Source organism: Cryphonectria parasitica (assembly GCF_011745365.1).
Source record: "Cryphonectria parasitica EP155 unplaced genomic scaffold M406scaffold_6, whole genome shotgun sequence".
NCBI classification, from domain to species: Eukaryota; Fungi; Ascomycota; class Sordariomycetes; order Diaporthales; family Cryphonectriaceae; genus Cryphonectria; species Cryphonectria parasitica.
The window spans coordinates 3139572-3166894 of NW_024468914.1; the positions used below are offsets into that span (position 1 = coordinate 3139572).

Genomic DNA, 27323 nt, shown 5'->3' on the forward strand with positions numbered 1-27323 from the left:
ACCCCCAGATGGCTCCACTCATGAACCTCAAAGAGACATCACAAGGCCCTCCTCAGCGGGAGAAAAGGCACTGTTCCAGAAGATGGTCAATTCATCACCGTAGGCTCTGGAACTGCCTTCTGAAACGAGGGCGGATACGGAATCATTTCTATGCTTCAATCAACCTGAGTAAGTTGTTATGTGGAGCCGTGAGTTGCAGCGTCTCTCTGGGGAGTGTTAGGAGCGGGGCCGGAAACCAACGGACCAGCATAGTATTGGGTCCGTCCGCTGGCAGGCTGGGCACTAGCCACAGCCACCGTTTATCCTTGTCCGCACAGACCAGATAGCCACACAGTCAGATACTGTGGCTGAGAAGCTGCGTTGCGTTGACGTTCGCGTGCCTAGAGCTGCCGCTTGCTGCTGAACAACATCGCCGACCTGGCCTGCATTCTTCCAACAACCCTTCAACAACCACCACCAACCCAGTCTCACCATACAAACCATTCCTCCCCCTTGGCGAGCTCACTTCTTGCCGACCAGGCATCGACCTCGACCATAATTTTTCTTGCCCCACTCTCCTTTTAACATTTACTGTCAGCAAACCCGTCAAGATGGGTGACGTCCTGGTAGAAGCCCCGGTCAACCACCTATCGCCTGTCAAGAAGGCCGCATCATCAACGATCCCTAGTATTGAGAATTTCGAAGGTGTCGGCACAGATACAGGCGATGAGTACGCATCATTGAAGAAGCTTCAACGGCAGCTGGAGTACATCCAGCTGCAGGAGGAATACATCAAGGATGAGCAGCGGAGTCTGAAAAGGGAGCTCGTCCGGGCCCAGGAGGAGATCAAGAGGATTCAGAGCGTGCCTCTGGTCATCGGCCAATTCATGGAGGCTATCGATCAGAAGTAAGTGTCTGCTCTGGCCACAGGGAGACTGCAAGTCAACCCCGCGAAAATACTGACCAGATTGTTGCCAATAGCACCGGTATCGTGCAGTCTTCTACCGGCTCCAACTACGTCGTCCGCATTTTGTCCACTCTCGATCGCGAGCTGCTCAAGCCATCGTCCTCCGTCGCCCTGCACCGACACTCGAATGCGCTTGTCGATATCCTCCCCCCTGAGGCCGACTCGTCCATTGCCATGCTCGGCGCCGACGAGAAGCCCGATGTGACGTATGCGGACGTTGGTGGTCTGGATATGCAGAAGCAGGAGATTCGTGAGGCCGTCGAGCTCCCCCTCACACACTTTGATCTCTACAAACAGATCGGCATCGACCCTCCGCGTGGTGTGCTCCTCTATGGTCCACCAGGTACTGGCAAGACCATGCTGGTCAAAGCGGTGGCAAACAGCACAACGGCAAACTTCATCCGTGTTGTGGGATCGGAATTCGTACAAAAGTACCTGGGTGAGGGACCACGCATGGTGCGAGATGTATTCCGTATGGCAAGAGAGAACTCGCCCGCCATCATCTTTATTGACGAGATTGACGCCATCGCCACGAAGCGTTTCGATGCCCAAACTGGTGCCGACCGTGAGGTGCAGCGTATCTTGCTCGAGCTGCTCAACCAGATGGATGGCTTCGACCAGACCGCCAACGTGAAGGTCATCATGGCGACGAACCGTGCTGACACCCTTGACCCTGCACTGCTGCGACCTGGACGTCTGGACCGAAAGATCGAGTTTCCCTCCTTGCGAGACCGCCGTGAGCGTCGCCTGATCTTCACCACCATCGCGGCCAAGATGAGCCTTGCACCTGAGGTGGATCTGGACTCGTTGATTGTGCGGAATGACCCCCTCAGTGGTGCTATCATTGCCGCAATCATGCAGGAGGCTGGCCTGCGTGCTGTGAGGAAGAACCGGTACAACATCATTCAGAGTGACCTCGAGGACGCATATTCGAGCCAGGTCAAGGGCACGAGTGACGAGAACAAGTTTGACTTCTACAAATAAGCTGTTGGTTTTTTTGGTGGTGGGGAGATTACGCGCCGCATTTGATCAAGCACAAGCTGTGCTTCTATGCATGACCAATCAAATAGATGGGAATATTTGGCGTGCAGGATGGGCCAGGACTTGTCATTTTTCAATGGGCTATGGTAGACTGTCACATCCCGCAGTGTATAATACGACAACAGCGTTCATGATGAACTTTATTCGCACCATGATACATCCAATCCAGATGGAGCTTTTGGACGGCTCTGCCCACAATCAATGACTCCCTGAAAACCTTCAACACCGGAGCCCTGACTCATTCATGCTGCGTCTACGAGAACAGCTATATGTGCCCGGCAGTTGTCTTTAATTATTCTAGACGAGTGAGCTGATAAATCTCAGTCGAACACTCCTATCTTGCAGACCGCACGTGCATGCCAATGTCAAGCCAGCCTTTCGCTGTACCTTGGCCCTTTTGATACTCACTTGGCCAAACAGAACATTAGAGAAACCCTTGATCCAGTGGTTATATCACCATCAGTCCATTGCGTCCACCTGTTGGTACGGATACTGTAACTTGATGATCAACTTGAATAGGAGCCAGTTGCGTAGGTAGAATTCGAATGGATGCCCTAGCTGACACCGGATCCGAGGAGTATCAAGGCATATATCGGGCTCGTCTTAGATGGATCAGAGGCTGCATAGAGGTATTCGAGAGGTTATGAAGCATTGTCCTCCAAAGACAAAGAGGCAGAGAATGAGAAATTGTTGGTAACGTGAGTGTAGCCTACGATTCATCAGAGGGTACGAGGCCAGGTCGTGCAGTACATGTAAACATACTATGTAAAAGCTTTAGAGACGGGATGTAGGATTCGTTCTCGACCACGTTCCCAGTTTCTATATGGCAATTCGCAATACGTTTCCTTCAAATTTTACCTCAGGCCTACTTTTTCTTCTGTCTCTCTTCTTATGCCCCGACCAAACAAACACCCGCTTTCTCTCTTAAGTTAAAAGGTACTTGTACCTGTGCCATAGACAAGTTACTATCATCTCCACCCAAAATAAAATAAAATAAAAACAAGGAAAAGGGAAGAAGGAAGAAGGAAAAAGGAGATGTACCAGTACACTTACACAAAATTGACATGAGGATCACAGAGCCAGATAGATGCTCGACTCCAAAAATTTGAGACATAAACTTTCGTATACGAGGACATCACATAGCAGTCTCGTTCCAAAAAAGACCCAAATCGTATTATCAGACAATAGTGCTGGTTATGGTATCCAAAATCACAGTCGCCTATTGCTAATGCCCGGTTGAAACGCCAGTGTACCCCGAGCAATATGCCGAATCGTATAACACCGCACCGCCCAAGACTTCCCCCGTCTCAACACACCCAAAAACTTGATCATCTAGTTGCAGATGGAGCTGCAGCAGTCCGTCATGCATTCCTCACCGCAGCCGAAGCCGCAGCCCATGCACGCGCCCTGCAAGCAGCTCTCACCAATGCCGCCACCTCGAAGACCGGAGTCCATGCTCATTTGCTGAGGCTTCAGTGTCAGTAGGGTACGAGATATTATTCTCCCAAGGAGAAGGGGAAATAACACACCTCTTGTGGTCGGTAGGCGGTCTCGGTCTGGGTCAAGTTGGTGTTGTTGGCCGGGCTAGGGGCCATCTGCACCTGGTTGATGGGCTGGGACTCGACGGAAGGCATTTTGAGAGTATATATGTGTATATGTATATGTATATGTTTGAGATGAGTGGAAGTCTAGGTGACCAATCAAGGGACCAATTCCAGAGGGTGTTGTCTCAAAAAAAGAAAAAGAAGAATGAAAAGGAAAAGAGAACGGCTCTTCAAGGTGGGTTGGAAGCTGAGGTTGATGTGCACTGAAGAGGACTTTCTGAGCGTGGTAGACGACTGAGGATATTTAAGAACAACATTTCTATCTATACTTTGGAGGAGAGAAGATAAAATAAGCTTTCGGTCAAGCTTCCTGACATTCCCGCATCATATTGTTGCCAAAAAAGGTCATCTAGGCGATACGCCTGGTCCTGCAGGGTCCCTTATTCAGCTTACAGGTCACTCCACAGAGAGGCCTGTAAGGTTATTTTTATGATGCCTCAGGCTCGTGAAGGTACACGTAGACCTGCCGACAAGCGCACAACGACACCGTGTAGCTGAATCTCACCGCCCCCTTCCGTTGTTACCCAATGTGCAGAGATGCTGAGCTCAGTCTGGATTGGCTCGGGAAGTCGGGAGGCCCGCCTCACAAGGTTGGAGGATTCATGGATGGCTGCGGTCCTGCCACCACAGCGGACGGGAAGGAAGAAGAAGAAAAATGTAACACCTCAATTTTGCAGGGGCAAGCTGCTGACATCGTTTCAGAGTACTACCAATTTTGTGGTTGTTGGGGCCTAAAGGGGAGAGGTTGGCAGCCATCTTTGGATTTGGCTGTGCTGATGGCGGCCGAAGGATCGGCGACCAACAAGCGGCACTCCGTTCCCACAGGATCAGACTGTAGGTCGAGATTAAGCCATGGAACCACCAGACGGATATAACGGCAAGAGATAGTGATGATGGTGCTGTGGACCACAGTACAAGACTTTTTCAGCTGTTCGTAGATGCGCTGCAAGAGGAGTGGACAGCAAGTCTGTTGGTTAGATACATCGTGATGGATAGCCTCGAGATCATAGGTCCTGCTACTGTACGTACGTGTCCAATAGATAGCTAGCGCCCAGTGAACATTCTTTTCGAGAACTGCAAGAACGTGTCCGTTGGGTGGTTGTATAATTGCCCACCCAAATAGTCTCAAAAGTGGATTTTTTTTGTCGTTGTTGGAGGGAGGTCCCTGGTTTATATGGGCTCCGGAAAGCATGTTAGTTGCTGTCCAGCCATGTCTGGGATAGCCTCAGTTCCTCGGCGGTTATGTAGAGAGAAGAATTGCACATCGTAGACCAATCACTTGGTTTCATTTTCTCTAATTCCGCCATCAGTGGACGTTCTTTTCCCCCATTTTTAGGAAAATTTACATATCATCTTACATAAGATCTTCTTAGAGCTCGACCAATATGTATATCCATCTACTTTCCTTTGTCCTGAAAGAGAATGAAGCAGACGAGAAAAGTCGGAACTAACCCCTTTGGGCGCGTAAAGTATTTTATATGTACAATGGTAGCCGAGTGTGGACTATTCTGTTGATACCCACTAATGTTCACATGTCCTGCATTTGGACGCTGGTTCCCACAAACACTACCAAGACAGCAGCATAAGCAGCTGTGACCGACATGACATCCTTGGTACTAACCAGACCAGGGAAACAGGAGATGATGAGCCCAAAGAAAATGACGCCGACACATGTAGTGATGAGGGACGTCTTCAATGTTGGGATAAGCACCATGATCAACATGGGAATAACAAGGAATGCTCCACCAATGACCGCCCAGAATACGCGGATATAATACGGACCAAGCTCAAGTGACCATATGAACCTAAGCAAGGGGTACCTCTCCAGGCGGGCATCGTAAAAGTGACGATCAAGAGGGAGGGGCAGTGAAGTGCCAGCCTCGTCCTGAAGCGGCCGCATGTCTTGGTCGAACTGTGCGAGGGCCGGGCCACTAAGCTTGTGGGCGTGCGATGTCCGCCATCTCAAGCGGGTGTCACGGAGCAGTTCCCGTTCCTTTGACCATCTGGTCGAAGGTTCGAATTTCGTCCGCCCCCTGTGCTCCTTGTAGGTTGCATTGATGCTGTCCATCACCTTCAGTGCGGCAACTACACACGTCTGTTACCATTGAAGATGCTTGCAAGACTGGGCAATGAGGAAAGGGGGGGTTGACGTACCATACTCTTGGATCTCAGATTGATATCGTCTTATCAAGGACGCAGAAGATACCGTCTTGTCGTAGCGAAAGCTGAGCGCTGTTTCCGCCAACTTGTTGCGGTAGTGCTCCAGGCAATACTCCTGAAACGTCTTGTAGGATATCTTGATCTCGGTGTCACTGATCTGGACAACCCTGTTGGTGTATGTTTCTCGCAAGTCATCCAGCAACTCTTGGCGACAACTCTCCTCTGTTCTTTGCGGGCCATCTCTTATGGCATTATTGGCATCACCGCTGACTCGAGCTCGGTCCTGATATAACCTGATGTAATATTGTCAGCCTGGTCGTCTTGAAGTATGTAAACACAGGACATGAGATCCTTATCCTTCTTTTCGTTCTATATTAGGAGGGAGGAAAATATAGGAAGAAAAGAAAGAAAGAGGAAGAAAAAAATGATCCAGCCCTACCTGAGAAGATGTTCATCGTGACCAACTAACCCCCGGGCTCGATCCAGCTCGCTTGTTCTATTTGACCACCCCTCCATGAAAGCATTGCGAGCTGTGCGAGGGAGAGACAGATACTTGGGCCGCGGTCTCCTCGTCCTGGCTGCTTGTTCAACGTCGATAGCCTGGGCCGATCCATCACTGGACAAAGCCTGGAGTTCCACTGCTTCCACCGCATCTGGCGCATTGCCCACACCGGCCTGGCGACTCGCATTCTGTTGATGCTGCTGGCGCAGACGTTGCTGCTCGCTCCGGCTCGTTGAGACTGTGACGTTGCTCCGCCCTGGCCGCGCATGATGAGTAGGACTTGGTGGTTGAGCCTCGGGGTCCGGGAGCGGTGTGGATCGAACGCTCACATTGTCCTTCAGAGTCCCATCATGACTCAGGCGTGCAGCGGCGTTGGTGACCTGGAGTCCGTCCATTTGGCCCAAGATTCAGTCCATTTTACTTTTCTCTTTCTTTTCCTCCCCTCCGTAGAAATGAAGAGCGCTTTTGGTGGTCTTTAAGACGTCGGTGTGTACGCGCTGGGGGGTTTAAGTCTATATATGCGTCTAAGCGGGCTGCTGGGGTCTCCTTGCATGTGCTGTGTGTGGCACTGCATGGGGCTGAGCGATGTGACCCAATCGAGTTGCTTGGCTGCCTCGCATCTTTGGCTAACTAACAACCAACGGCCACAGCAAAATGACCTTGAGACGGATGGCGTTCTCTGATTTGTGCCGTTCAGGCTGCAGTTGGCAGTGTTCTTACACATTCGAGACCGGGGAAAAACTGCATTATTGGTTTTTGGACGTATGGTGTGAAGCGTTGCCATCTCCTCACAGGGCAGATCGACACGGGCTGAGAAAGGAAAAATTGATTGCAGTGAGAGAAGATGAGAAATGATATCCCAATAGAGGTGTCTTGGCGGAATTGCTCCCAGACTCTCGGGTCCATCTGCATAGATAGTGCATACAGTACTGCAGCGGTTAAAGTGGATATCAAAATTATCATGTGCAATTCTGTATTGACTTGTTTTCAAAAATAAGAAAAGGGCCCGGGGGGGGGGGGGACCTCCAGAGTTTAGGTCAACCAGCCACAATCCAAGGCTCATAGACATGGCGTTTTCATGAACTCTAGCAATCAGAATGTAGCATGCAGGAATACTTGTTGTTGCGAGCGATGAGAGTGAGAATCGGGCTTGGGCAACTCATGCATAGGACCTCAAGAATACTATACAATTTCGCATCCTCAAGTATCTGCACGAGCAAACGGACCTTGGAAATTGTTGCCTTGCACTTGTGCTGTCTGTCGCCCTCACATCGAAACGTTCCTAACACCCTTTATGGGCCCCGATCACCAGCGGTGGCGGCTTTCTCGCCCGGACTCCTCCCATTGCGATATTTCCACAGCCGACTCAGCTCTTTCACTCTAACTCGATCAACCGGCATGCCCGTGTCCTGTCTCACCATAACTGGCGACCCGCCGCCATTCTGGACCTCGACGCCCCCGTTCGGTTCCCCCTCGTCCTCCCAGCTCCCAATGACCCCTTCCCTACTACCGCCCTGGGCGTCGTCCTTACCAACAACCCCACCCCCACCAGCGTTGTGGTCCTGGGGCACGCGTACCACACTTTCCATAAACGCATTGGTCTCGGCGCACCCAACAAACTGGCCCGTGACCGAGTCCTTCTGCAGGGGGAACATGCCGTCCAGGTAGTGCTGGACGAGCTGGTGGCCGCCGCGGTTGTCGGGGCTCGCACGCTCAAAGAGGCGCCCGAGGAAGCGCGGAATCACATGTGTCGCGGGCGGGATGGTGGCGAAGTGCAGGACGCCCCAGAGGGCGACAAAGTCGGTGGTGTAGGCATAGTGCTCTATGTGGCGGATCGCACGGGCCGGTGGTGAGGAGCTGGTCGTGTGGTCTGATGGTGATGTTGTTGATGAGAATGAGAATGATGTGGACGGCGTTTCCTCCGCCTTCGCCTCGCTGCGCACCGTGCGGTAAGGATTGTTGAAATGGTTTGCCGCATTGCCAAAGGTGTACACCTCGAGCTTGCACAGCAGATTTTGGGGCAGCTCCTGCAGCAGCCAGTCCAGCACCATGCCGCCCTCGATGCCGCCCTGGGAGTGCAGGATGAAGACCACCTTGTGGTACTGCGGGTTGTACAGCTTCTCCTTGAGGATCCTGTAGCACAGGCGGATGTCGTTTGTCGCGTAGCCAAAGTTGCGCTGGACCAGACACTCAATCACATCGAAGAGGATGCCTGACGTGCGGTTGTGGATGCCCACCACGGGTCGGCCAAAGGTCAGAGCCAGCCGGTTCAGGTTCGACCGCATCCAGTGCGAGCCGACGGCGACGCCGTTAAGAAAGATCCATTGCTCGTGGGCGAATTTGGGCTGATTCGGTGCTGCATAGGTCGGGTCCGAGTGAAAGACAATATCCTTGCCATTCAGGAGGGCGCTGAGGGCGCTGTTGAGGGCCATGAAGGCGCCGACGATGAGGACGGTGGTCCATAGCGGGATGAAGAGCGCCAGGGGCGGGACAACAAGGAGGAAGACCAGCTGTAAAACGATGAGGATGGTGTGGATCAGGATGCAGAAGAGGTTGCCCGGCGTGGGTGCCAGCTCAGACAGGTCGCCTGAGTCGGTAGGACGGTATGGGAGGAGGATGTAGGGCAGGGCCCATATGTAGTACACGAAATTGTAGGTATCGCATGCCAAGAGCCTCCAGGGGTTGTCTGTGTAGCTGTAGTTGATGACAGTCTGGTCGCCGAGCTGGCAGCCGAAGAAGCTGACCCCATCAGAGGAGGAGGAAGATGAGGATGCAGATGAGGAAGCACGGGAACGTGAAGGTTGTGAGGTCCATGTATAATGATGATTCACTTGGCTACTGTGAAACTGCCCAGATAGCCCGTTCGTAATGGCTGAACCTGATGAGCCAGCCATCCTGTTGAAGAGGAACAAGAACCAGGCAAGAGAATGAGAGTAAGTGAGAGAGAAAGAGAGATGCGCCCAGAGTCCACCAGGTGGAGCCAAGTGGAACACTGTAACCAGCCACGCACCAACGCGCAAGCAAGCTTCTTTAAATCTCAGGAGGAGAAAAAGAGGAAGAGAAAGAGACTTGGTGTACTTTCTCACATGTGTCACATGCGACACCTATTTTACTCACATGATCGACAACCCCAAGGCAGCACATCTCAGGAAAAGTGAGAAGATGATCGAGTATGGAAAAGGAGGGAGTGTACACCAAACTTCATCTCCCACCCCACATACAGCTCAGCCTTGGTTTGGTTGGCTGCTGACCATACAGGCACTGCCAACACGTCCATATGTAACTCTGGCGGTCCAAGCTTGGCAGTGTGGTGTTTTGCGCAGCGGGTCTTTCTCTTTTTGTGTGGTGCAGTAGCGTCACATCTCTCACGGCTGCTGCTGGTTGTGCATATGATTTGAGCAGCGGAGCGGGGCTGGAGCTGGGCGCCAATGTAACCTCTGTCTTCCTGTTATTGGTACTAGCGCTGACGCAGCATCGAATCGTTCGTACAAGCTTTGCTGCTGTGTGGGCTTTGTACGAGCCGGGGCCTGTCGGTTCTGTTCCTCGAGTAAGGCTGAGAGCCTTTTAGGTTGAGCTGATGAAGCAAAGTTTCTTGTCTAGAGCATTATTGACTGTGTTATACCGGTGACATGTCTCCTGTATCCTGTTTTGTCTGTGGTCTGCTGATCAGCTCGTAGCCTGCCAAATGGCGACGCCTCAAAAACTTACAAGGCTTTGAAAGAAACATCAACAATGAAGTATACACACACCTTTACTATGCAACGAATTTGGTGTGGCTCCCTGTGACCAAGACCTTCTTCTTACTACCCTTCCCCTCGCCTTCGCCATCCTTCTTCCTGATCTCGACGCTCGTAAAGGCCATGCTCCTCCCCAGCTTGTTCAGCCAGCACTCGACCTCGATCGTGTCGCCCACGCGCGCGCTGCTCACGTAGCTGGCGTGGATGTCCGTCGACACGCCCGTCTTCTCGCCGCCGGACCGTGCCACGATGGCCATGCCGGCGGAGAAGTCGATGATGGCGGCGCTGGTGGTGCCGTGAATGCCGCCGAGCGAGTTGACGTGCGAAGGCTCGAGGACCATCTCGCCGGTCACGCGGCCGTCCGAGGTGGCAGAGGTAATGCGCATGGTAGGGATGAGGAGGGCGTAGGGCTGGCTGGCGTGGATCTTGTGAGACCAGACGCTCGAGACGTGATCGAGGACAGAGACGGGCTCGTCTGTGGCGGTGCTTTCAACTGGAGGTGTTGGCCCGGCCATGGTTGGCAGTCTCCCTCTCCCTCGCTCTTTCTTCTTTTGCTCTTCTCGTACAGTTTCGAGATTTGACGAAGGTTTTCCGAGCTTGAGGTATAGTGAAGGATGAAAAACTCTCACATTCAACGATCAACCTCAAATCTCGCGAGACATGAAGTGAATTTTGACCCAAGCTCTTACTGCTGAAAGGTGATGATGACAAGCATGAGCCCTTTCGGCATCCGACAGATTTTCGGTGAGACCAAAATAGTAGTAGTAGTGAACGTATCTATAAAAGTGGGTGCCTCTTTTTTCCTTTCCGATGCGGGCTTCCACGAACACAAGAATGTGCGGATGAGGCTTTACACAGGTTTCCCGTTAACCATTAACCAAGTCCCCCTACAGGCAGCCTGTAGCAGGGGTAGGGGCGAAGGGAAAAAAAAGAGAGGTATAGAGAGACAGGCCTAGGTGCTCTAGACAGGGCTTTAACAGGGGATTGTATAGCTAAATAGCGTCATTGTAAGCCTCTGCCGCGGAGCATCCCGGCGCTCCCGGAACAACTCACTGTTCTAAGCCTGTCTTGGCACCTCAAAGTGTCGCTTAGTCACCTAGTCTCTACTACCCCGCGGTTCTAAACCACTTACTTCCCCCTCCAAATACCCACTACGCCTACTGCAGCCGCTGTAGCCCCTCTTCTATGAACCGTTCATCATTCGTTGCTCCACGAGTCAGCCTGCCTCGACAAGGACCTCACTACGTCCCCCCCCGCCCTTAAAACACCACGAGAAGGCAGCCTTACGCTGTCCTTCTTCTTCCTCTTCCTTTTCCCTCCTCTCGCTCCCTCTAGTACCACTACTACCTTCTTTTGCTTTCCATCCTTCTTCTCCTCATCGCTGTTGTCGTCGCCGTCGTCTCAGCGCCTTTTGTCTCTCTCTTTCTTGCTCTTTGCTCCAGCTTTCGAACCAACAAGATAACAACAGCGAGAAACAACCACACTAGAAAATAACAGCCATGGCGACACCCGAGCACTGTCTCTACTGCTTCGAGTCCCTCGCAGCCAAGCTCGAGGACCGTGACGCCCTCTCCCTCAAGGGCGTGCAAAAGTCCTACGCCGCCTACCTCACCTCCCTCACTTCCTCTCAGTCCGACGAAACCTCTCCAGCCAAGAAGATCCCCGCCCTGCGCCGCCTTGCCGCAGCATCCTCCTCCGCCGTGGGGCTGTCGTCGTCGTCCTCCTCCCTAGCAGCCTCCGGTAGCTCCTCCTCCACCTCCCTCTCAGACAACACCGCCGCCACCAGCATCTCCTCCTCCTCCGACAGCACACAGTCCAACACCACCGCCACCACCACCAGGGAGAGGGTGACGGACCCACACGCATGCTACCCGCTCTTTGTGACCTGGGACAAGCACCACGCCGCCTCCTCCGCCTGGCACCTGCGCGGCTGCATCGGGACCTTTTCCGCCGAGGAACCCCTCTCCTCGGCGCTGTCCGAGTACGCCATCATCTCCGCCCTGCACGACTCGCGCTTCGCCCCTGTCCCTCTGCGCGAGCTGCCCCAGCTCCGCTGCGCCGTCACCCTCCTGACCAATTTCGAGGAATGCGCCGGCGTCGACGACTGGACCGTCGGCGAGCACGGCATCCGCATCTCCTTCACCTGGCAGGGCCGCAGGTACGGGAGCACCTATCTCCCCTCCGTCGCCCCCGAGCAGGGCTGGGACAAGGAGCAGACTATGCTGAGCCTCATGCGCAAGGCCGGCTGGGAGGGCAAGAGGAGCACTTGGCGGGACGTTGCCGAGAGGAGCGCCATGCGGGTCGAGAGGTACCGCGGGGACAAGGAGGAGGTTGACTATGCCGAGTACAAGGCCTGGAGGGATTGGGTGGACGAGAACTGGGATGATGACGATCATGACGATGACGATGACGAGGAGGAGGATGAGGCTTAAGAGGAACAGAGGCCAAACAAACGTGATTTGACGTGTATGCATTGTTGACGCATGATGAACGAGGTGGGCGGTGAGGTGTCTTCCGCGGCGCAATGGGATTGGACGGAACTGAGCAGGATAGAATACGGACCAAGGGGTTTTCTGCTTCTTCTTTTTTCCGCGGCGTTTGGGATTTTGAGGTTTTGGTTAGCCTCATAAGATGGGTGATAGAGGAGAGATCTCATAGGCCTTCAGCGTACCAACAAGTTGGTACACACACGATAGATGCAATTTAGAGGCGTACGTGTACTGGTCGCAATGCGTATGGTTCCAGACCGCTTTGAAACCGGAGTCGGGTTGCACGTATTCAATATGAAAAGGATATCGGGAGAGCGTACTCGTGCCTGGCCGAGTCGCCAAAACAAAAAATTATATACGCAAATAGAGCGTGTGAGTCCGCAAGGACTTTCCCTCTTCCTCAAGCTAGGAGTTGTAGTAGACTTTCATCTATGCGGTATCATCCAAACATGTCCCGACTCCCCCCCCCCCCCTCCTTCTCCTTCTTTTCTTAAGCCCAGGTCCCAATCCAAAAAAAAAATAACATGATGACGATGGTGATCAATGACAAAGAACAGCAAAAAAAAAACATGAGAAAGATGCCGTGCGTGACTGGATCACCGCCAGAAAACCAGCTTATCTTTATCCAACAACCCTTCAAAAACGCCTGGCTACCTGGTTCTTGGAGGGGGAGGGGGGGAGGGAGGGGACCCGATTCGTGATCCATTGAGCGCCGGATTGAAGGCAAAGACAGGGAGGGCATCCTGCTGCCGTGTATGAATAGGTTGAGGAGGAAACCTGACGTGAGTCGTTCGCGATTTGCCGTTGCCGTATTCCCCTTCTTCTTCTTCTTGAGCATCGTTTAAATAATATCAAGGCGCACCACGAGCACATGTGCACAGAGACACACATACACATCCACGGGACGTGCCGAGCCGCAAAAAGGAACATCCCATCGTCGGTGGGAGGCACTGTCATTTGCCATCACCCCACCGCCAATTGCCCACCTCCGTCCATCATCATCATCATCATCATCATCATCACCAACATCTTAGCATCCTCCAGAACCCTCCTCCTCCCCTCCCCATCTTTTGCCCAGGCCCGTTCGGCCCCCTGTCCAGGCCATTCTTCTCGCTGCCGTCGGGCATATCGGGCAGTGGACTCAGCGGCTTCGTGGCGCCCCTCTGGCCCATCGCACCACCGCCCGAGGCGAACCCGACGGGCGCAGTGCCCTGCTCGCCCGGCAGCACACCCATCTCGGCCATGCGCCTCGCCTCGACGACCCTCCTGACGATCAGCGCAAACGTCTCCTCTATGTTGACCTCGACCCGGGCGCTCGTCTCCATGAAGCCGCAGCCCCTCTTCCGGGCCCAGTCCAGCCCCGTCGCGGCGCTGACCTGCCGGCTCTCGGACAAATCACACTTGTTGCCGGCGATGAACTTGATGGGCGGGACCGTCTTGGTGGCGTTGGAGCCGTACTCGGAGGGGGCGCTGTATCGATAGCCGGCCAGCCTCGCGCGCTGGGCATTGTCCAGGCGCGTCTCGCTCTCCATGTCGATCAGGTCGTTGAAGTGGCCCAGGGCGTCCAGCGACGCGGACGAGGTGATGTCGTAGACCATGAGGAAGGCGTCGGCGCCGAGGTTGCTGGTGGCCCACATGCCGCGGTACTCCTCCTGGCCGGCGGTGTCGGTGAGCGAGAGGTGGTAGGTGGCGCCGTCGATGCGCCGCGTCACGCTGTAGCTGTCCTCGATGGTGGGGTCGTAGTCTGAGGTCCAGGCGCTGCGGACAAGCCGCAGGGTGATGGACGACTTGCCGCAGCCGCCATCGCCGCAGATGGTGATGCTGATGGGGATCGGGGGCGCGTTGGGGTTGGATGCTGTCGATGCGCCGCGGGGCCGTCCGGCGGCGCTGGATGCCCCTGCCGACGAGGGCATCCTGCTGCGCTGTCGTGGAGGGTCTGCGGCCACCGTGCCGGTGGTGGTGGTGGGCGGGCTCGTCTTGCCCGTGGTCTGGGTCTGCGTGTTATGGTTGTAGCTCGTGGACAGCGTCGAGCGGTGGGAGTGGTTGAAGGGGCGGTTCTGGCTGGAAGAGGAGGGGGTCGTGGGCACGAGGATCGAGTGCTTGCGCGTGACGGAGAAGAGCTCTGTCGAGATTGTCGCCGCCAGATTGCCTGCTGTTTATTCCTTCCCCCCCAGGGCGTGGGGGAAGGGAGAAGGGAGAGGGAGGGTAGTTTCTGTGTCGGTGTAACAGAAGAGGGGCAACGGCCCGAGGGCTGGTGGGCGTCTGGAGTTGAAGTGGGTTTGGGTTCCGTCAAGGTGAATTGACCAAGAGTTGGGGCCACGAGGGGTGCACGAGAGAATGCTATCAAGTCGGGGGCCCCCCAATAATGCACAGATGCTGGCCCTGGCGCCGTCGGTCGCTTCTGTAACTGTCAAAGTGCGGCCAAAACGGGACGAACGCGTTTCAAGGCCGGGTGGACGAGTGCCCGAGAAGGAGGATGGGCTCGGAAAAAGGGCGAGCGGGCAAGGAGGCGTCGCGACAAACGAGCAAACAAGCTCGTGCCAGTGGAACCTCTGTACTCGTCGGTAGTTGCAAGAGGAGGCGGTCGGCAAGTTGAAGTCTTGCCCACTTGGTCAGGCGAAGTCCTATGTTGTTGGTCTCGTGGAGCGCGGAGAGGTCAGAGCTGGGTGTAGGTGGGGTTCGGGGATTCGCTCGAGATGGGCCTGAAGAAGGTGTGGCGATGAGATCAGTACTTTAATTCAGAGACACCGCTAGGCCAGTCAGTGGCTCTTGTCCAGGGGGGAATGCTTGATCAATGCGGCGAGCAGCAGCACAAAGGAATTCAATTGGCCAGTCCTGAGCTGTCAAAGTAATAATAATAATAAACAAGAAAGAACAAGAAGAAGAAGAAAAAGAAGTCATCAACCAAGTGCAAGGAGAGGGGGGGGAATCGGCCCTCGAGAATGTTGGTTTGATTTTTTTTTTCCCCTGGTTGGTATGGAAAGGGAAGTTTAAATGAGTCTAAAATATTGATCAGAAGAGGCAATACTAAGTGTTCATTATCAGCGAGGTGCAGGGTGCAGGGTACGAAGTACAGGTGGATTAGGGCATGCTATTGCATGGTTCAGGCATAGTATAGGGTGCACGGTATGCAGTCTACTAGGCATTCTACAGGGGATAGAGTGTCTGATTAGGCCCAGTCAGGGCATGTGGATGGGTACAGGGTGGCAGTTGTACTGGATGCCCTCCCCTTCCACTGCAGCATCCAGAATATTCCTTCCCACCTGGAATCGCTTCCCCGAGATGACAGGCTGGCCGTTGACGGGTGAAGATGGGCTAACACTTCTAGAGGTGGGAAATGAATCGTGTGGTTCGTGCTTGTGTACAAAAAGAGATTGGCTGTCTGTTACTTGGACTATACAAAGTGCTCTGTGTCATGTACCATAGAGGAATGCCGGGTTTCTTCCCCTTCTGATAACCCTTTGCACTAGAATGTCCTCGTCCGCCTTATCTTGTCATCATGCAGCATGTTTGAACCGTTCACATCACAAGAGGGGGCCCAGAGAAGTTGGCTACGATGTCTACCATCCTGCCTCCCCCCTCCCCCCAAACAAACCCAAAGACCGTTTGCCAAAAAGAAATGGTGTGTTGCACCCAAATGCACTTCATGCACCCAACAGGCACATTTCCTGCCCCAACAATGCACGCTACACCTCCCTTTCTTTCCCTTGCTATCATGCCTCAGAGTTCCAATTGCAAGCCTGGCTCTTCTCCCGATTTGCTGATGTGATGCGCCCCCGGCCCTGCCTCCCCCTCCTTCTGTAAACCTAGCGCTAGTCACGACAATCCTTTCCCCTTAATAACGAGGTGCGTGTGTCACCAAGTCTGTTCTAGATTTCGAGACCAGCATGCAGAATCACGAAAGAAGGATGAGAAAGGCAGCTACGCATATCAATATCCTCTTGGCGTTAGAGAGAGAGAGGAGGAGGGCGAAGGAGAGGATGTCGTAGTAGTATTCCTTGCACCTGTTGCAATAATATGCCCGCCCCTGAAGTTACATAGAGTCTCAAGCATGGAGGGTTAGGGTTGTCAAGCGGACTTGTCATCCTTGACCCTCGTTCCTGATGCCCAATGTTGGAAACAATAGTTGATGCCTGAGAGAAGTGTGAGGTTTGTTTCCGATTTCTGTTTGTCAAGCTTGAGAGTTACAGGGATGTTCACAGCAAACAGTTCTATTCTCCGAGACGCGCATTATGCAGATCCAAAGGACATCACACAGGACTTGGACCAGTGATCAAATCAGCTTGGCTGATGATGACAATTAGGAAAGAAGATAGGTTCACGAAGTGCTCAAGCACCAGGGGAAAATCCAGGAATATGCTTGGACCAGGGGTGGTGTTTTTGGCTCCCAATGCTGCATGCATTGAACACCAATACAATTCTTGAGAGCCATGGCATCCCAACTATAGTTATAATTAGGTCGTCAAATTGAACTGCTCTAGTCTCCCGGGCACATGCTCAAAGATCAGCCTTAGAACTGCCTCCACTCCTAAAGTTGAAACAGGAACTAGTAGGATGGCTGTGACGCTCGGAACAACATTGACGAATTGTGCAACGCCCTGGCCGGATGAAGGTGCTCTTTGATCGACGCATCCTCCACATGTCAGATGCCAGACTCTTTCATACATAAGCCCACCACATGCATTTGACCGACCAACTAAATGGTGCTGATGTGTATGTAGACGCTATGTCAGCAAGTCGGTTGTAAGCATTGAGACCATACAGCGGGGCAGCACATACAGAAAGGAAAATGGATTGCATTTGTCTCTCGCGTGCAAACAGTCAGCCAGTGACTTGAAGTCATTGAATGTTTCTGTATAACACTTTGGTTGCCTTTCACAATTATATACTCATTGACAATATTTGTGTGTTCAAGTGCTGAAAGTATGGCCATCCAGGACGCCACTGAAAATGTGTCGTTTGCATAGAACATCATTGGCTGAGGATGTTACACGATCTATGCTCATGTCTAACTTACAACCTCAGGAGTTTTTTAGCCTCCAAGAGACTCAATATGGAATTGTAGGTTGAAGAGGTCAGTGGGGCTGATTGCAATCTAGAGTAAGTACCTTGATCATCAGTGATTGTCTAATTAGAAGTTTACATATGCATCAAACACTGCACAACCATGTTGATCACCAACCATTATGAACAACATGGTAACATACAATGTCATGTGAATACTCTCCAGACATTGAGGGTACAATATTAGCCTCAACTACTTTCTTTATCACTGCCATTTTACCTCTTCGATAAGTATTCATTGTTCCCTCCTATCCTATTCATAGCAAGCTAGAAGGGTTCGAGGGTCTGGGGAAGAAGAGTGGGAAGAAAAGGGGGGGAGAGATGGGACGAATGCCCTTCCAAATAATTCCAAAGTGACAATAGAGCTGAACAATATATCCAAGTTAGTCACTCAGGCAAGTAAAGTAGCAGACTGCCTGCTCCATTCACCTCTAGCATCTTCTCCTGAAGGCGAAAGCGCTGTATTGAAGCGTCCTACTCGCATACTTAATCGACACAACAACCTCAATTCTCTACTCAAGACGAACTTCGAAGTTGCAGCAACCTTGGAACCATCAATCGATCTCCACACCTGACGACAACTTTCATGTGAACCTTCTTCGCCGTCTTCTGCTCTCAGCTATTTTGTCTGTTCTTCACAGTTACTCTGATTGGAATAAAGCCTGCACGCTGCCAATTGCTTCGAAGAAATCCTGTTATATTCCACCTCGACCCCCATCAACCTGAGAATCTCGCTCCTTGACGCGAACCCTGACAAACAATGTCAGTCAAGTCTGAACTCCAGGCTAGCGTGGCCCAGTGCCGCAACCTTCAGCAATACTTGGACAAGATTTCTGTGCCCGACACTCTTTGCACGGCAGTCAGAGAGCTCAATCAAGCCCTGATCAGCGCAATCGACTACGCGACGCATTCTGGATGTAAGATCTACGACTTGATGGGCAGCCCTGGCGCTCACGAAAAGGCAGTCCTGACATACCGGGCGCTTGTTTGCAGCATCTCCAACTTGAATGAGAGTCTCAGCTGTTACGATGCCGAAGACTGGCATGGACTGAACAAAGAGCAGAAGGGTGATGTTCTCAGAGCCGGCATGGACCCAAATGCCCTCATCGATATCTTCCGCAGCCTCAGCGATCAGCTCAAGTTGTGGGTCTGCTACGTCGATGTCAGGGATTTTGCAGGGTTGGACAGAATGGAGGCCCTGATACATCGGGATGCTCGCGACATAGTGTTCGTCGCCGGCAGGGTCCAAGAGGCTGCCAGCATCCACACACCCTCGAGTGACCCCAGGCGTGAGTTCCAGAACCCAGTCATTCTTCTTCCCTCCGTCTTCCGCAGGATCGACACGCAGGGCAACGGCCACGGCTCTACGGCAGAGCAGTTCCCCAATAGACTTGATCGGAGGGCGCCCGTTGGACTCTTGTCGCCCCTGGACATGATCTCTCCCGACAACCTCGACAGGGTCTCTCGTGACCTCATTCAGTTTTTCGAGCGCATGCCCAACGAGGACGGCAATGGCACGACCCTGCAATACATTCTCGATCTCATTACCCACAATGCCCGTACATCATCCAGCCTCGCGCGCATCGGCCTCTATGCACGCCTGTGCCAGACTCTCCGCCGCGACTGCGGAAGCTACTTGATCTACATGGAGACTGGGGAGGTGATGGACGGGCATGACTTTATTATCCAGGCTTTGTCGAACATGTGTGACAGGGTGATGAATTCGATCACAGCTGGCCAATGTCACCTCGCCATCTGCTTCCGCTGGCTTCGTTTCGTCAGCGAGCTTTACGATCTCGACCTCCTCCCAGATGTGACGGTCCTCCAATGCATCGAAATCTTTGTCAACTGGCGCAACCATCTCGTGCCCCCTAGCCTCCATCATCTCGCGTGTCTCTACCAGCTGCTGTGGTTCACTGGAAAGAAACTGGACGCCACCGAGGCGGGCCGCGAAGCCATGTCCAGATACTTCAGGCACATCGACACCCTCTCTGCGTGGCCGAAGCTGCTACCTGCAGCTAGTTCTCTCCTGTTGCACCTGATCTTCATGAGAGAGAACGAGTGGGGCCTGGGCAGGGTTGAGCGCTCCCTCGATCAGAACTTGACTTACATTATCACGGCAATCGACCTCGGGGAGTCTTCGACGGTCTAAGGTTCGTTTCGTTTTGAGTTCCTCAGGAACGTCGGAGGTGTGCTTGCAAGGTTCAAGGAGGACCAGGGCCAGCCAGACCACATGCAGAGCACATCAGGGAGACACAAATGAGGAGAAGGATTTGGACGAGAAGGCAGACTATTAGCTCCCCAACAGCTTCGAAAGATAATTACTAAAGTAGCCATTTCTAAGTGTGAGGATCCTCATTGATATTCCTCGAGCATTTCATTTCGTCAATCAACTAGAAACTTCTTGTGCAAGTAAATTACAAACCAAGGCTTGAGATGAAGATGAAATTATTAAAACACAATCCATGAAGTACTCTGAGCAAAGTGAGCAGAACTTCTGAACCAATTCAGGGTTAGGGCTTTCCAAAACAACCATTATAAGTGCCCCCTCCCTCCCCCAGCGCCTTCTCCCCCAAAATAATGAAACCCTGCCATTTTCAAACCTCAAAACATTTGAAAGGCTGTCATAGAGAATACTATCTTTCCTTACTCCTCGTGGTACTTGCTTTACCATCTTTTGATCGATTTACTTGCTTGCAAAGTTCCAAAATGGCGCTATTCAATCTCAAGATAAAAATTTGCCTCAAAAATTCCTCATCAGTGGCTCCGATACAGGAGCTTTCAAATCAATTCTCACGTAAACATTGAAGAAATCAACCGACACAGCCGTGACCTTCGATACATGAGCTGATCACAAATTTCCCACCATTCCCACCCTTTCCTTCTCTGAGAGAATCTTTCTGTCGACTTGGAATATGGAAACCTCGACAGCAAAGAGCTTGGAGTCGTCCCCTCTCAACAGGGCCAACGAAGCTTCCGAGGTGAGAATTTGAAGCCGAACCGTCCTTTACAATAATGAACTTGACAAGAAGGCCACAAAGACTAACCTGCCTGCAGCTCATCGATGCCGTCAAGGCCTTGATCATACCCTTCATACAACGTGCTGATGACCATGTCAACGTCCGCGCCGCTGGTGGGGCAGGCGGCACAACGTCCTCCAACAACGCGCTCATAGAAGGCGACCTCCTCCCGCCGTCCGTTCTCAACGCCCATCTGTCCACCCTCCTGCCCACCACAGGCCAGGGAGCTGGAAGAGAGGGCCTTCTAAAGGCCATCGCAGAGGTCCTCCACAACAGCGTCAACACCTGGGACCAGGGCTTCCTCGACAAGCTGTACTCGTCAACAACTCCCGTCGGCCTCGTTACTGAGCTGCTCCTCGCCACTCTGAACACCAACGTGCACGTCTACTCCGTCTCGCCCGCTCTCAGCGTCATCGAGAAGCACACCGCACGGTCCCTGGCGCGCTTGTTTGGCTTCGATGGACCTCGTGCCGGAGGTGTCACCGTCGCGGGTGGCAGCGCCTCCAACCTGACGTCTCTCATCATTGCGCGCAGTCACCTCTACCCAGAGACCAAGACGCAGGGCAACGCAGGCCACAAGTTTGTCCTCTTCACCAGCGAGCACGGTCACTACTCGGTCGAGAAGGCCGCCCTGATCGCCGGCATTGGCAAAGCCAATATCCGCCTCGTTCCCGTCGACGCCGCTGGCTGCATGGATCCATCCGCTCTGTCCGCCCTCATCGCCACAGCCCGAGCTGAAGGACTGACCCCACTCTACGTGAATGCCACTGCAGGCACCACAGTCCTGGGCTCCTACGATCCCCTGGCCGAGATCAGCGCCGTGTGCCGCCGGGAGCGCGTGTGGATGCACGTCGACGCCTCCTGGGGCGGTCCGGTCGTCTTCTCCGCCCGCCACGGCCCCAGCAGGATGCGCGGCGCAGAGCTGGCCGACAGCGTCACCGTCAACCCGCACAAGATGCTCAACGCCCCTGTGACGTGCTCGTTCCTCCTGGGGCCGGACATGCGCGTCTTTCACGCCGCCAACAGGACGGACGCGCCGTATCTCTTCCACGGTGAAGACAGCAATGGCGATGACGAGGACAGCGAGGCCACCACTTGGGACCTGGCCGACCTCACGCTGCAGTGCGGAAGGAGAGGCGACGCGCTCAAGCTCGCGCTGGCGTGGGTCTACCATGGTCCTGCCGGCTTCGAGGCCCAGGTCGACGGGGCCTTTGAGGTGGCTGCGTTCTTCGCCGCCGAGATCGGGAGGAGGCCTGCCTTCACGCTCGTCGGCGAAAGCCCGCCGTCTTGCTTGCAGGTGTGCTTTTATCACCGGTACAGCGACAGGGACAACGGGGCCACCAACACTAAGAGGACGGTAGAGATGGTGAAGAGGCTCTGCGGGCGGGGTTTCATGGTGGATTATGCGAGCTTCCCGGGTAGTTTCAAGGGGAAATGGGGGCGAGCGTGGCAGGGGAGTTTCTTCAGGGTGGTGGTGAATATTCAGACGAGGAGGGAAACGATCCAAGGACTTGTGAAGGCGCTGGAGGAGGTCGGGGAAGAGGTAGAGTCGAGCTGAGAAGCCCGCAGATGACTTGGCTGCTGAAGAAATGGATGGAATGGTAGGTATAATTAGATGGTAGAGATGTCAGTCTTCCTTAGAAGAAGTTTGATGGATCGGTCAAAAGACTATAGGTTTTAGATTCCCAGGTTGAGTACACTTGAACATGCAGGATAGGAGTACATTTTGAGTTTTCTTCTCCATTCATTTCACAGCCTGCTCACAACAGCACTGAAATATCATCTCTCTCTCTCTCTCTCTGTCTCTCTTTTTCTCTGTCTGTCGTGCCCAATCCCAAGAACCACATACATATGTACAACACACAACATACAACCCAAGATCAAAGGAAAAGGAGAGAAAGAAAAATCACACAAAAGCCTGCTAAACTGTCAAAAAAGGGCTGCTCGCCAAGCGTGCGTCCGCCTTGACTAATTCCCTCAGTTTGGTCACCATCTCGTCCTTAGACATGGCGCCATCCTTGACCTGTTCTCGCCACTGCACCAACACATTCTTCAACAGCGCACTGCACTCTTCTATCTCCTGCTTGCTGTAGCCTGCCGCAGGTACAGCGGTAGCCCCTTCTTCATGTTTCGTCGTGAAGTCCTCGAGCTCGTCGGCCTTCCTCTTCGCCATGCGTACCACCTTGTCCGGGAACCCCACCAGCTCCGCGACATGGATGCCAAAGCTCTGGTCACAGATGCCCGGCTCGACCTTGTACAGCAGCGTCACCTCCCTCTTGCTCTCCTTGTCGGTGCCCGTGCCACCAATATGCGCCGTCACATGCAGATTCCGCACCTGTGGGTAGAGATCGGCCAGCGCAGTCAGCTCGTGAAAGTGCGTGGCGAACATGGCAAAACAGCCAATCTCCTTGACGATATGCTCAGAGATGGCCCACGCGAGCCCAAAGCCGTCATACGTCGACGTACCGCGGCCCAGCTCGTCAATGATGATCAGCGATTCAGCCGTCGCCGACTTGAGGATGTTGGCCGTCTCGAGCATCTCGGCCATAAAGGTAGAGACGCCCTTGAGCTGCGAGTCGGATGCGCCCACGCGCGCGAGGATGGAGTCGAAAATGGTCAGCTCCGCCTCGCTGCAGGGCACGAAACAGCCCACCTGGGCCATGAGGGCAATGACCCCGATCTGCCGGATATAAGTCGACTTGCCGCCCATGTTGGGACCCGTGATGACGAGGAAGGAGGATGTATCCCGCGTGAGCTCGACATCGTTGGTGATGAATTGCACATCGTCTTGCATCTCCATACAGGGGTGACGGGCTTCCTTGAGGTTGGTATGGCCTTGGCCTCTCGGGTGTATAGTTGGGCGGACGTAGGAAATAGGCGCGTGCGCCGAGCAATGAGCAAAAGAGACGATAACATCTAGGTGGGCAAGGACGCCAGCCAGCTGCTCGAGAACAGGACAGTAGGACGCTGCTACGCCGACCACCTCGCTGACCAGCCCGGTCTGGGTGCGGGTGTAGTTGGAGTTGAGCTGGTCAAATTCGCGCCGATATTCCAGGAGCTGGTTGGTCGTGAAATAGACGCCGTTCTTCTGTGTCGAGCACTCTTTGTACTCTCTTCTGTTGCGGATGCATCCTGCCTCTGCTCGTGTCAAGCGCATACACCAGCCGTGTACTTTGTGGTTCTCGAGGAAAATCTTCTTTTCCCGCTCCTGGCCGAGGTCGCTGGCCGCGTTGGCGTACTCTCTATCCATATCCACTCGGAGGCGGTCAAGCTTTTTCCTTATGATCCGCAGGCTATCATCAAACTCGGGCTTGATTACGAACTCATGGTTGTCCATCGCCTCCAGGTCCACTGTCGTCTCCACCATGTCCTGAAGTTTGGCCAGTTTGTTGGAAAGCTCACGGAGTCTGGTGGTATAAGCAGCGTCCAGAGGATCGCGGTAGGCCTCATCCATCACCCCCTCAAATGTGCCGACAAGTCCTGGTAGTCGAATGATAGCTTGGTACGCTCGGACGACATCTTCCAAGTTGGCCTTGTTCCGCTGGAACTTCTTGGCTAGTCGGTAGAGATCGGGGATGGATTTGAGGTGTTCCTCTTGCATGATCTGTCGGAGTTCAGTGTCGTTGACAAAAGCCTCAACAAGCTGTTGACGTTTCTCAATCTCCTCTTTGTCCATGAGAGGCTGCTTCAACCATTGCGACAGGAGACGGCTGCCCACGGGTGTCTTGCAGTGGTTTAACAGGCCATACAAACTCATGGTCTTGGCGCCATCCCGAGGACCCGGCATGAGGTTCAAGGCCTTAAGGGCAGCAGCGTCCAGTTTCATGAACTGCGACAGGTCATGCTGGTACAGCTGGTACTGGCCAAAGTTCGAAGAGTCCTGGAGCACGCTGAGATACTTGATCAGGGCTGCCGCCGATCCCATTGCCAGTTTTAGGTCTGTCTGCGGCAGCATTGAAGCAGATCGCTCGTCCTTTAGCAGCCTCGCCAGATCCTGTTCAATATCCTTGGTGCCGAAATCTGCCATTGGCCGTTCCGACATGGCAACGCCACAGTTGTTGATGATCTGCTTCAGCTTGGCCAACTCGGGATCCTTGTCTTTCTCTGCCTTGTCGAATTGTATCAAGCACTCCTTGATACCAAGTTGAATCAGAAGCGCCTCGAAGTTGGAGTATAGGTCATTGTCGAGGAATTCACTGACGCCAAGTTCTCGTACACTGGCATCGGCGAAACAGACGCCAACGCTCCTTGCTTCCGAGGCCTTGGCAGAGAACTTGACAGCCATAATCATGGGCGCGCCGTCGAACTGTCCGCCCAGCTCCTCCTCAACATCTTGTAGGTTGCCAGGCGAGGCCTGCTTGACAATCTTCCAGTGCATGCGGCCTCCAACGGAAGCGTATATCTCGACGCGCTTGCCTAGCTTGAACAAGGCCTCTCGCAGGAACTGACGGAAGACGGTGACGGTCATTGTCACGGAGGGGAGGCCGGTGTGGTCATTCTTGCCCAGCTGGCGCACCACGGAAGTCGTCTTGTACACAGTCCGAGCAATGAAGTTGGCGTCCTCGCCATGAGCAGTATACCAGTCTCCTCGGTCAAATATGCGGACGGTCTCATCGTCGCGTGTCGCCAGACCCTTGAAGAAGCGAATGAAGCCGTGTTCATCGTCGACCTAGAAGCAGGCGATCGTTAGAGGAGAATCCATTCGAGAGGCAAAAGGCGACATGCGAACCTTTAATTCTGGTCGAGAAGACATGACGGGCTATGATTCACGGCACAACTAGAAATAACAATGAGTAGATCAGACCAAATTGCTCTGCCAGACGAAGAGTGTGGAAGAGGCCTCTTTTACAGGTTGGCTATTGGGAAGGCGCCCATGTCGAGGAAACGCGTGTGACGTGAATTCAATTTAGCAGGGGAGACGCGACTTGACCAGGGTCCCCAGCAGCGCTTCCAGTTCTAAAAACGTGGGGTAAAACGGCAGTTGACGCGCTGAAGCCGAGACCGGCCAAAAGGTTCTGAAAAAGTTCCAATTGAGGCCCCACTATCTACAATAGTATCTTGTCGCGACTTGTGAATTCCTCACCAAGGACCACCGCCCCAGTCGATCGCTTTTAGCTCTGCATTCGACTAACACTACCACAAATCTATAGCAACATGGGAAATGATCAGAACGTGCCGAGTATAGAGCCATTAGCGGCTGTCGAGACCTCAGTTGTCACGGAGACTCCGGGGCAAGGTGTTCCAGCACCTACCAAAGATGCCAACTCCAAGAAGCGACTACGCGAGAACGATGACGAGGCATCAAACGATGACGACGACCACGACCACGAAGACCATGAAGACCATCCCACACACTCACCTGGGGCGTCAGTAGACACTGCAGGCCCCGACCAGCCCAAGCTCTCCAAGAACCAGCTCCGCAAACAAAAACGTCAGAAGCTTCGCGAAGAGCGCAGAGGAGAACGCAAGCAAATTCGGAAAGACAAGCGGCACGAAAAGACTGCGCAGCGACGACAAGAACGCGAAGAGAAGGCCGAGAAGATTGCACAGCAAGAGGGAATTGACAAGGCCGAAGCTCTACAGCGGATACTAGCAGAGGAGCAAGCCGAGAGGAAGAAGGCACCGCAGAGCAGGCCAGTCCCGGTGGCTTTTATTATTGACTGTGACTTTGAGAAGTACATGCACGAGAATGAGCTTGTTTCTTTGGCCAGTCAGATCACGAGGAGCTACTCGATGAACAAGACCGGCTTGTACCAGGGGCATTTGCTGGTGAGCTCGTGGGGTGGGAAATTGAGTGAGCGATTCAACACAGTGCTGAAGGGTACACACCTCAATTGGAAGGGTGTGAGTTTCGTGGAGGGCGACTTTGTCGAGGCTGGCAAGGTTGCATGGGGAATCATGAATGGCCCGACAGCTGGGAAGGCTTGTCCAGCGTTAGGCGGAGAAGAGATGACAAGCGTCGAGGAGACCGGGGAGAAGTCCGCTGTGGAGGTTGACGATCAAGCGATCACGGAGCCACAGGTCGCCAGTGAAGAGATGAACTCAGGTGAGACATCGGCAGCAGCGGAATTCTCGATCGACTCCGTCGTATATCTCTCTGCCGACTCGCCATTTACACTCGACAAGCTCGAGCCCAACACAAGTTATGTGGTTGGCGGATTGGTGGATCGAAACAGAGAGAAGAATCTCTGTCAAAGACGCGCCGAGGAGAAGGGCATTCGCACGGCAAAGCTACCTATCGGCGAGTACATGCAGATGGCAAGTCGGCGGGTGCTTGCCACGAACCATGTGGTCGAGATCATGTCACAATGGCTCGAGACTGGAGACTGGGCCAAGGCTTTCATGGAAGTCATTCCGAAACGAAAAGGCGGCCAGCTGAAGACCGCGGAGGAAGATGACGACGGCGCTGGCGAAGCCGAAGGCAACGGCGACGATGAAGCGGCCAACGCTCAACATGCCGGTGGGGAGCACGCAAATGGCACGACCAATACGGAGGCCTAGCAAAAGGTGACGAGATACCTAAAGTGGAAGAAAAGATAGCAAAAACCCAGTCGGCCCATCTTGCCACCGCCACGTTCATGACCGCGTTCTGTGTGTACGCCTTATTGGATTACCGATTTCAGAACGCAGGAGGAGCCCATGTCGCTCTACAAAGACCTTTCATACCTATCGTATACTATCAGATGACGGGCATCCAGCGCCAGATCAAGGTTGTCGAACCTCGCCCCATTTTCACGAGCTATTGAGAATTTCATGCCGA

General features: G+C 53.5%; 10 protein-coding genes across 10 annotated transcripts; 5 read left to right on the plus strand and 5 right to left on the minus strand.

Annotated features, from left to right (window-relative positions):
- Nucleotides 1-472: 472 nt before the first annotated feature.
- Nucleotides 473-2123, plus strand: M406DRAFT_279921 (26S proteasome subunit P45). The gene is made up of 2 exons (XM_040918398.1): nt 473-886; nt 961-2123. Exons 1-2 carry the CDS (start codon nt 591-593, stop codon nt 1928-1930), a joined length of 1266 nt encoding a protein of 421 aa, XP_040774768.1. The 5' UTR covers nt 473-590; the 3' UTR covers nt 1931-2123.
- A 2996-nt stretch (nt 2124-5119) lies between these two features.
- Nucleotides 5120-6648, minus strand: M406DRAFT_75044 (uncharacterized protein; the record flags this gene model as incomplete). Its single annotated transcript, XM_040925788.1, has 3 exons — nt 5120-5676; nt 5746-5918; nt 6221-6648. 3 exons carry the CDS (start codon nt 6646-6648, stop codon nt 5120-5122), a joined length of 1158 nt encoding a protein of 385 aa, XP_040774769.1.
- A 930-nt stretch (nt 6649-7578) lies between these two features.
- Nucleotides 7579-9012, minus strand: M406DRAFT_238536 (uncharacterized protein; the record flags this gene model as incomplete). The annotated part of the gene is made up of 1 exon (XM_040916076.1): nt 7579-9012. A coding segment is annotated over one exon (1434 nt), but the record flags the coding sequence as incomplete, so codon positions are not given.
- An 830-nt stretch (nt 9013-9842) lies between these two features.
- Nucleotides 9843-10872, minus strand: M406DRAFT_293511 (Thioesterase/thiol ester dehydrase-isomerase). Its single transcript, XM_040919087.1, has 2 exons — nt 9962-10872; nt 9843-9905 (listed from the first exon to the last, which is right to left on the minus strand). The coding sequence occupies exon 1, from the start codon at nt 10503-10505 to the stop codon at nt 10008-10010; it is 498 nt and encodes a 165-aa protein (XP_040774771.1). The 5' UTR covers nt 10506-10872; the 3' UTR covers nt 9843-9905; nt 9962-10007.
- A 617-nt stretch (nt 10873-11489) lies between these two features.
- M406DRAFT_222686 (uncharacterized protein) lies at nt 11490-12362 on the plus strand (the record flags this gene model as incomplete). Its single annotated transcript, XM_040915627.1, has 2 exons — nt 11490-11803; nt 11837-12362. Coding segments are annotated over 2 exons (840 nt in total), but the record flags the coding sequence as incomplete, so codon positions are not given.
- Nucleotides 12363-13498: 1136 nt separating this feature from the next.
- M406DRAFT_233210 (ras-domain-containing protein) lies at nt 13499-14326 on the minus strand (the record flags this gene model as incomplete). The annotated part of the gene is made up of 1 exon (XM_040915934.1): nt 13499-14326. A coding segment is annotated over one exon (828 nt), but the record flags the coding sequence as incomplete, so codon positions are not given.
- A 2707-nt stretch (nt 14327-17033) lies between these two features.
- Nucleotides 17034-19695, plus strand: M406DRAFT_75048 (uncharacterized protein; the record flags this gene model as incomplete). Its single annotated transcript, XM_040925789.1, has 4 exons — nt 17034-17091; nt 17201-17222; nt 17447-17540; nt 18310-19695. 4 exons carry the CDS (start codon nt 17034-17036, stop codon nt 19693-19695), a joined length of 1560 nt encoding a protein of 519 aa, XP_040774774.1.
- Nucleotides 19696-20458: 763 nt separating this feature from the next.
- On the plus strand, nt 20459-22292 carry M406DRAFT_347281 (PLP-dependent transferase; the record flags this gene model as incomplete). Its single annotated transcript, XM_040922274.1, has 3 exons — nt 20459-20524; nt 20601-20676; nt 20722-22292. The coding sequence occupies 3 exons, from the start codon at nt 20459-20461 to the stop codon at nt 22119-22121; spliced, it is 1542 nt and encodes a 513-aa protein (XP_040774775.1). The 3' UTR covers nt 22122-22292.
- Nucleotides 22293-22484: 192 nt separating this feature from the next.
- M406DRAFT_51176 (uncharacterized protein) lies at nt 22485-25316 on the minus strand (the record flags this gene model as incomplete). The annotated part of the gene is made up of 2 exons (XM_040924432.1): nt 22485-25232; nt 25293-25316. The coding sequence occupies 2 exons, from the start codon at nt 25314-25316 to the stop codon at nt 22485-22487; spliced, it is 2772 nt and encodes a 923-aa protein (XP_040774776.1).
- A 638-nt stretch (nt 25317-25954) lies between these two features.
- M406DRAFT_279938 (uncharacterized protein) lies at nt 25955-27265 on the plus strand. Its single transcript, XM_040918399.1, has 2 exons — nt 25955-26591; nt 26628-27265. The coding sequence occupies exons 1-2, from the start codon at nt 26243-26245 to the stop codon at nt 27062-27064; spliced, it is 786 nt and encodes a 261-aa protein (XP_040774777.1). The 5' UTR covers nt 25955-26242; the 3' UTR covers nt 27065-27265.
- Nucleotides 27266-27323: the final 58 nt, after the last annotated feature.

Bases quoted from the DNA above. Each gene is read 5' to 3' on its own strand.
- M406DRAFT_279921 (XM_040918398.1), top strand. From the start codon at position 591: ATGGGTGACGTCCTGGTAGAAGCCCCGGTCAACCACCTATCGCCTGTC. The intron at 887-960 runs GTAAGTGTCTGC...TGTTGCCAATAG, and splicing joins ATGGAGGCTATCGATCAGAA to CACCGGTATCGTGCAGTCTT.
- M406DRAFT_293511 (XM_040919087.1), bottom strand. From the start codon at position 10,505: ATGGCCGGGCCAACACCTCCAGTTGAAAGCACCGCCACAGACGAGCCC.
- M406DRAFT_279938 (XM_040918399.1), top strand. From the start codon at position 26,243: ATGCACGAGAATGAGCTTGTTTCTTTGGCCAGTCAGATCACGAGGAGC. The intron at 26,592-26,627 runs GTGAAGAGATGA...CATCGGCAGCAG, and splicing joins CACGGAGCCACAGGTCGCCA to CGGAATTCTCGATCGACTCC.